The sequence below is a fragment of the Embiotoca jacksoni genome, unplaced genomic scaffold (genome assembly GCF_022577435.1).
Source record: "Embiotoca jacksoni isolate LCO1_2020_lvr unplaced genomic scaffold, fEmbJac1.0.p SCAF_109, whole genome shotgun sequence".
NCBI lineage: Eukaryota > Metazoa > Chordata > Actinopteri > Embiotocidae > Embiotoca > Embiotoca jacksoni.
The window spans coordinates 580418-589088 of NW_027185240.1; the positions used below are offsets into that span (position 1 = coordinate 580418).

The 8671-nt window shown below is 41.5% G+C and overlaps 1 protein-coding gene and 1 long non-coding RNA gene across 2 annotated transcripts; one reads left to right on the forward strand and one right to left on the reverse strand.

Annotated features, from left to right (window-relative positions):
* Window positions 1–34: 34 nt before the first annotated feature.
* LOC138215577 (uncharacterized) lies at window positions 35–1324 on the reverse strand. The gene is made up of 3 exons (XR_011179742.1): window positions 1236–1324; window positions 329–363; window positions 35–212 (listed from the first exon to the last, which is right to left on the reverse strand). It is a non-coding gene; the product is annotated as an uncharacterized lncRNA (long non-coding RNA).
* Window positions 1325–2412: 1088 nt separating this feature from the next.
* sdr39u1 (short chain dehydrogenase/reductase family 39U, member 1) lies at window positions 2413–5536 on the forward strand. The gene is made up of 6 exons (XM_069177824.1): window positions 2413–2551; window positions 3234–3340; window positions 3458–3540; window positions 4094–4215; window positions 4325–4477; window positions 4918–5536. The coding sequence occupies exons 1-6, from the start codon at window positions 2536–2538 to the stop codon at window positions 5343–5345; spliced, it is 909 nt and encodes a 302-aa protein (XP_069033925.1). The 5' UTR covers window positions 2413–2535; the 3' UTR covers window positions 5346–5536.
* The last annotated feature ends 3135 nt before the right edge of the window (window positions 5537–8671 follow it).

The following is an 8671-nucleotide window of genomic DNA, read 5'->3' on the forward strand; positions in this document are numbered from 1 at the left end:
ACACTTTCAATAAGAAAAACACTCAAACTTTGTAAAGATTAAAATTGCATTTTTATTTAAATGAAATATACAGTAGTTTATCAATTAATATTTTAACTAGGGATTTTCTACAGTTGGCATGTACATTGACTATAAAGGCACTTGTAAAAAAATAATTAACAACATCTGATTAAGTCTTGAACGGTGACAGAGCTCCTGTAGCGCTACACCACCTGTAACAAAAAATAAAAATAAAACAAGAGTTCAGCATTAAGGTCAGTTTGGGGGGTTAAAATAAAAAGGTGTTGTTGACCCCATTAATACCACACATTCTAAACAATCATCTCACCTGATTAAAATAAATCCACCGCAGCTCCTTGGATCCTAAAAGAAACATATCACACGTTAGTCTCCGCCTGCAGCACACTGAACACCCCGACTGTTGGTGGTCAAACCCGTCAGTGCAGTGAACAAGTAATCAGGAAGTTCAGATGAAACACGGACTCACATGCAGCTCATCATTCAGGTTTGACTGAAGGTAGATCTATTTAATAGGTACACCCAGAAGGAAATAAATTTAAACGTGAAGTCAGTTTAATGTCCCATTTTTGTTTTGTAAGACTTGATTCAACTCGCTGATCAGTGAGGAGGAAGTTTGTGATGTTTAATTTTACACATTATACACGTGTTTCATTGATTAAACGATCCTTTTTATATTTATGTGAATTAGACATCCACATTTATCATATTCACAGTAATAAAGAAGACAAAACTCCGTTAATATATTTCTAATGAATCAACAAAACATTTAACAAAGACCTTCATAAGGAAGACTCACTGCAATATTCAGCTGGTGTTCCTATTAAAGTGGTCATAGTGTATATTGATCAACCTCAACAGTTTACTGTGAATTGAGGACTTTCAACTGTATTTTTAAGATGATGATTTTAATAAAAAAAATAACAACAATTATAAATGATAAAATAACAAATTGGCAGTATTGATGCGAGTTTTCCATAGAAAGATTGAAGCAGAAATATTTAATGCAGCGGTTCCTGCTGCTTCTTTAATCGGATTAAAAATGTATGTGATGAAACCTTTATTTCAGGTTTAACTCTCGTCATCAGCAGAAAAAGAAACCACGAGGTCGATTTGGCGCCATTGAACAGAACAATGAGGTTCGCGTGCTGCGACCGCAAACAAACAAGTAAACAAACAAATAAACGATGTGTTCTGGTCGCGAACGGAACATTTACCGTCAACGACGCTCCAGAGGCTCCAGTTCGGTCCTGTTCGGTCCTGTTCGGCCCGCCTCGGTCCGTCCGCCCTCCATCACCGCAACAAGGCAAGAGAGACTGACGACGAGGCGGAGGCGCTTTTATCTCTTCATCAAAACCACGTGTTCTGTCCCACAATAGACAACTTCCGGGTCTGGAGCCGCTTCAGAGACACGAATTTGTGCTTCATGCATGAATCGTGCAGATTGTCCCCAAAATAAAACGTCTCCACTGAAATGCAAAGTAAGTTAAATCATTCAGCAGCGAGAAGGACAGTCAGTGAGCTACATGAAATAAAATGGATAAGTAAGTCATAAAATACGACATCAAATAAAAGTGCTATTAGAATAAGTTTCAACATCAGTTGTGCCTGTTTTTTTTAGCTGCGCCATTTAAAATAAATATAAAACATAAAAACATAAATCACATTTTTATCAACGTTTGTTAACTTAATATTTGAACTGGTTCAAGTGGAAATAGGCAAAAAAAAATACAAACAACACGAATTAAATTAAATTAAACTGAATTCAAAATCAAAACAAATCACAACACAACAGGTTATTTCAGGGCTCTTAACACTGTCATGTTCTAATAACAGAACTTCAGAACCTTTTACAGAGAACCATTACAATTTAACATGAACTCCCTTTTAACGGGAAGAAACCTCCAACAGAACCAGAACCAGAGGAGGAGAACATCTGTTAACAGAACCAGAACCAGGGGAGGAGAACATCTGTTAACAGAACCAGAACCGGGGGAGGAGAACATCTGTTAACAGAACCAGAACCAGGGGCCAGCCCACAGTTCTGTTGTCTTATATTGTGAAGGACTGCTCCACCTTATCCCAGTCAGGTTGAGTGAGAGGGTTAGTTAGTACTAGTTAGTTAGTGCGAGACAGGGTTAGTTAGTTAGTTAGTTAGTTAGTTAGTTAGTTAGTACTATATAGGGTTAGTTAGTGCTAGATAGGGTTAGTTAAACACTTCGCTCCTCTGTTTCTGCAGTGAAGTTAAAGGTGGCGGGAGTTAAACTTCAGTGATTAAACTTAATAAATCTGCATCGCTGTCATGGAAACATCGGTGAAAATAGCAGGTATAAGTTTACAGCCTACATCCGGGTCACTGTTAAACTACAAAATGACGTGTGTGCCCAGCTGAAGTACGGACCGCCTCTTGGGCCAAAGTAGCTCAGTTGTCTTCCCAGAGCGGCAGTCACACCAATAAGGTGTAACTAACAGCGAGTCCAGACATTTAAATGAAGGTTTAACGCGGCTGTGCTGACCATGAGAGTCTTAGTTGGTGAGTGCAATTTTCAGAGTATTTTATATTTATAAATTTCTGTCAGAAAGGTCAGCGCTGGCAGCTAACTGTTAGCTAATGTCAACATTGCCGCAGTAAATCCAGGAGCCTCGTTGTACCAGTGAGTTCCTACGTGTGCGTGAAGTTGTTCCGCTAAACAGCAGTAAAAACAGCATGAGGTTCGGATTGAACCGGGAAAACTGTCGCTCCATGTTTTTGATATTATTCAAGCTAAGTTCGCTCAAGTCCTGTTTTGTAAGCATGCATAGTACGCATGCGCACTGTTTTCTCGTCTACTTTGAGCGTGACATCCATGAAGCGTGTTTTACTGATTTAAAATGACTGTCATCAGTGAGGAGGTAATAATTACATAAATACCGCTTCATGTTTAATGTAACGCAGTTTAACAGCAAAACGATTACCATGGCAACTATGTCCCACTTCTAATACATCTAGCACGTGTAAGACATGTAAGACATGTAGGACATGTAGGACGTATACAGGCTCCTTGTTCCTCCTGCAGATTTATTGTGACTGATGGATATGGTGCCTCTTTGCTGCTTCTCTGTGGATTTGGCTGTATAATATAATATAAAAAAATAGTATAATATATTATTATATATATATTCTATTATAATATGTTATAATATAATATATGTAATGTGCATTGTCTTCCTCACAGGAGGGGGATCTGGCTTTGTGGGCCGTGAGCTGACCCGCCTGCTGAGAGACAAAGGTCATGATGTCACAGTGATATCTCGCCACCCCGGTCCAGGAAAGATAACCTGGGTAAGAGATTCATGAGCTTGTGGTTTCTCACAGCTTCCAGTATGATGAAATGTTCCCTGAAGTGTTATTAATTTCCCTCCACGACATTGCTGTTCTCTGGACTTTCTGCTCTTGCAGGCGGAGCTGCAGTCTCATGGCCTCCCTCCATGTGACGGTGCCGTTAACTTGGCTGGAGAGAATCTCATGAACCCACTGCGTTGGTGAGTCTCTAATAAACTGGCGGTCCATGTCAGGGCTCTCGCTGCATATCTCAGAGTCACCTGGTGTTTCCAGTGACTGAGGCAGTCCCCACGGGATCATGAAGACCCCCAGTATGTGGACAATTATCACAAATGACTAGGACAGACATGGTGTAAGATTATAACACCCGTCTCACATGAGAATACAAAAAACTGCTCTAAAGTGAGCTCAGGTGATGTGAAGGGACAAACACGATCAACTGTCACAGGCAGGAGCTGAGACATGTTTCTCTGCTCAGGTTTCCATGGTGACATCAGTAATGTCCACGTACCAGTGGTCGTGTTAACGTATGTAACTCAGGTGCTGATGTTCATCAATAACTGACTGACTGACTGACACACACACACACACACACACACACACACACACACACACACACACACACACACACACACACACACACACACACACACACACACACACAGCAGGTGCGTTGGAGGAGGAAGCTGCACTCTCTGATTCTTCAGCTGATTATTTGTTGTTTGTTGTGTGTTTGTTTTGTGCTCCTTTCAGGTGGAATGAAAGCTATAAGAATGATTTATTCTCCAGCCGCATCAACACTACCAAAGCTCTGTCTCAAGCCATCGCTGCCTCCTCCAGTCCCCCTCAGTCCTGGGTCCTGGTGTCTGGTGTCGGTAGGTCTGCCTCCTCACTGATGTTCTGTTCGGACCAGATAAACTCTCAAATAATAAAGACGGTGACATTTCTTGTTGCATAGATCTTGCTTTGCTTTTTGACTCACAGCTTGCTACAAACCCAGCCTGACAGCTCAGTATACAGAAGATAGTGACTGGACACCCTTTGACCTCCTCTCAACGCTCGTCCAGGAGTGGGAGGCCGCGGCACGTCTTCCTCTCCATGTGGCTCAAAGCACCAAACAAGTGGTCATCAGGCCGGGTGTGTACAAAGTACAGAAATCATCAGTATTCATCTGTAAAAAAGCTGCACACAGTGCACTGATGTTTGTCAGAGAGGTTGATGTGTTAGGTATATAAAAGTTGTTAAATGATCTATTTATTATAATAACTTATTAACATTATTAAATGAGCTATTTATTATCTAACTGTTATTAAAAGTATTAAATGATAATAAAATAATAATACATACACATCATGTTTTCACACAAACATCTCTCAAATCTTTATATATACTTTTATATTGTAATTTAGTTGGTGTGTTGTTTGTCAGTTTAAAGACTGACTTCAATGTTGTCTTCAAGACCAGTAATTTCTTTAGTCGTGGCTCTGCAGGGTTTGTTGTGACTTTGTTGAAGTTCTACCTTCATAAACAGAGTTGAACCTAAATCCATTTTATGTACTCCTCCCTCCATCCACCAGGGGCAGTGCTCGGTCGGGACGGTGGTGCCATGAAGCAAATGCTGCTTCCGTTCTGGCTCGGCCTTGGGGGCACCCAGGGGTCTGGAAGACAGCCGTTCCCCTGGATCCACGTCTCGGACCTGGCAGCAATCATCGCCCAGGCGTTGGAGCCGTCTGTGGACGCTCCCTCCCCGTCACCACGAGTGTTCAACGGAGTCACACCTGCACTCAACACCAACTACGAGTTCACTAAAGAACTGGGCCGAGTCCTGAGGCGGCCCACCGTGTTTCCTGTGCCTGGCTTTGTCATGAACGCCTTCATGGGCTCTGAGAGGGCTGTGGTCCTCACTCAAGGCCAGAAAGTTGTTCCCAAGAGGACTTTAGAGTCTGGATTTCAGTTCAAGTACCCAGACTTGACATCAGCCCTAAAAGAGATTGTGGAAAGTTAACAGATGTTTTTGTTTCTGTAGCTGTGGTTTATATTCTTTGCTTTGAAAGAGTTCCTGACAGATCCAAAGACTGGTGTGATGACACACACACACACACATCACACGCATGTACATGAAATATTAAAGCAGTTTCAGAATAAACAATTAAGAAATCCAACATAATGCAATAAAGCCTGACTTGATCCGGACTAGTTAGAGCCTCCTGTCTTACTCTGTTTCACAAGAAGCCTGGTTTATCAGGTGCAGCTCGGTAAAGGTGTGCAGATTGATGTCATTGGATGATGGTGAAATGTAATGAACTCCTGGAGAGCACCAGCTCTTCATGGGAGCGTCAGAGCAGATGGAGGACAAAATATGTAAAAAAGAAAATACTGCAGCTGTAATGAAAGTGTGAAATTGTAGTTAACAGACAACAGTGAACCGCCTCAATGCATTATTTTACTAAATATAAACATTTAGCACCTACTGATCCTAAGTGATTAATGATTACATCCTTCAAGGGTTAGGGTTAGGGAAGAAAACTACATGCTCATCAGCCCTTCCTGAATAACTTTTGCTGTATAGGTCATAGAGACCTGGAAGTAGGCTCTACCCCCAGTAATTGGGGCAAGCCCAGTTGATAGGATCCATGGACAAGTGTGTACGAACTTGGGAATGGGGCGCGCTTCCAAAAATGGTCATTTTGGGATCAGCCCTTCTTGAATAACTTTTTTTGTGTAGGTTGGGGGAGCTTGAAATTTTGTGGGTGGGGGGCATGTCCTGGGCCCACAATCAGGCCTGGAAAGTTTGTTGGTTGTAGCTGTCTCCTTTGGCTGTAGGTGCTTGCTTTCGTGAGTTATGACGATTTTGTTGAAAATCTGTGGGTTAGGGTTAGGAATGAAAACCAGTTCAAAGTGGGTTATTGTCAAATAACTTTTGTTGTGAAGGTTGTGGAGACTTTGAAGTTGGCTTTGTCTACAGTAACTAGGGTACAGGCTTTCCATTGCCATCATCCCCGAGGTCGTGGGACCATGGCAAGTTGCAGTTCTGGATTTGCTTAATTTCAAAGTGGGTTATGGTGGAATAGCTTTTCCTGTGAAGGTGGTAGAGACTTGGTTGTAGTGGACATCCATAGTAACTAGGGCACGGGCTTTCCATCCTGACCATCCCCGAGTCTGTGGGGTGTGTGTGACTGGTTAGAAGTCATTTGTGTTGGTCATTACCTGTTAATGGCAGCACCACTCTGTGTTCTCTCAGAAGTTGTTGTAGCGCTGCTTGGTTGTGGTTGGCTGGATGGAATGAGTTAATTATTTGAGGCTGAACTTGCTCCATTGGGCAGCTCAGCTCACAAACAAGGCTGTTTTCAATGTTTAAAATATGTCATAGGTACGTTGCTAATCTGGACAACAGTGCTGGGTGAAAGTTAGGGTGCGACAAGCAACATGTAAGAACTGCTCCACTGATTATATGTTTAAAGTTCATCTTCATATGTAAATGTGGTAAATCCCCAAAGTTCACTCTATATAGGTTAGTTTTGAAGATAAATTGTAAGCCATCCATTTACACTCATTACACACACAACGACATCATCCTTTCTACAGCTAACTATGGTTGCACATGACTTTAGCATAACCTGCTTTCCAACCCTGTGATTATGTAATGCTTAATAAGCGTTACTATAGAATTAGTGTTAGCATTGGGCTAGTGACCTTTATGCAGATTCATTTTGACCTAAACGTACCTGATACATAAATACATACTTAAAAACACACAAGTATTTATCACTCTGACATATTTACTGGTTTCTGAATGCACACATTTAAGATGGACACAGTGAAACTGTAGTAACCCTCCCCTCCGCTGCAGCAACAAGAACTTAACAACAACGAGCACATGCGTTACAGCCACGCCCCCAACAAGGGCTCTGATTGGTAGATTGATTCAGTCGGTATAATGAGATCTCTCCTGAAAACATGGAAACTGTCAACTTGTTATTCTCTTGTTTTTTCATTGTCTGTCTGTCTGTCTGTCTGTCTGTCTGTCTGTCTGTCTCTGTCTGTCTGTCTGTCTGTCTGTCTGTCTCTGTCTGTCTGTCTCTGTCTGTCTGTCTGTCTGCTAGCTTGTTGAGCAACACTCGTCACTGACATCACTGAGTAACTCACATGTGATCATAAGATGATAGACATCATTAATAATATCAATCTGGTACTTTACTACATTATTAACAGTGTTAAGATTTCTCTATTTGTTCATTGCTGAGAGATTGAACTGTTGGTTGTAGAAGTGCTAACGAGGTGACAAAAAGTTATCAATGTTTGATATTTGTAAAGCTTCATTGTTCAACTTAATCAGCACTGAAACAGTACATGAACAAATGAAACATGTTTTCTGTTGTGTTGTTGTTGTTGTTGATATTTCGAGATATCAAAGTAATTGTTGTGAACGCGTACTTTGTGACAAGAACTTATAAAAAACATTTATAAGTTTATTGTTGAACTTGAAAAATATTGTAACTTGTTGAATCATATGCATATTCTTTGTCCCGCTGGACTGACCACCCCCCCTTTTATTCCCCCCCAACCACCCGAACCCGCAACGGACCGAACAGAACACAACACAGAGTTTCATCATGACTGAGTCCATTCTGTTTGACATAAACTTAAAGGAAACACATGTCATTTATAGCACTGTTCAGTCATGTCCGTATCACTCGTGGCGCTTGTTTTATTTCACAGCTCCAGAAAGACACAAATACAAGCTTAATAATGCAAAATATTACTACTGCTTGCTCTCATACTTTTTATCAACGCCTAAGTAACGTTGAAGTGGAACTAAATACTCATGAACATGGGAAATATACTTTTCCACTTCATCCAATCAGAGACCACGATCCTCCACACAGTACTCAACCGGCGTCTGCTGCACTCTGGTGGACACAGTGGAGAACTACAGGAGCTGTGAAACCTGCTTTCTCAATTCCTGGGTTGTAGTTGCTATGTTCAGTGCTGCTCCTCTCCCCTGAACACTGTTTATCTGCAATCATGTAAAACAACACATTCTTAACTGATATTAATAAGCTCAAAAATTAAATGTTCAAAGTGTTCAAGTGTCCTACTGTTCTCTGGTGACCGCGAACCTGTCGTGTGATTACTGTTTTTTCATTGGTTGGTTGAGGTGTCAATGTGTTGCTAGCCAGACTTCTTGATTGTGGAACCTATCAGGATGTTCGAGGGGCGGAGCTAACCGGCAGGAGAGCGCGAAGCGGAGAAAGACAAGCAGACACGCGGAGGGGAAGCTGCGACAGAGACATTGGAAGGACCACAAAAAGGTTATTCTTGTCATTAGTT

What these genes read in the sequence shown, in the direction of transcription:
- sdr39u1 (XM_069177824.1), top strand. An exon ending in GTCCAGGAAAGATAACCTGG is followed by an intron (nt 3,341 to 3,457) that starts GTAAGAGATTCA and finishes CTGCTCTTGCAG; the next exon opens with GCGGAGCTGCAGTCTCATGG. An exon ending in ACAAGTGGTCATCAGGCCGG is followed by an intron (nt 4,478 to 4,917) that starts GTGTGTACAAAG and finishes TCCATCCACCAG; the next exon opens with GGGCAGTGCTCGGTCGGGAC.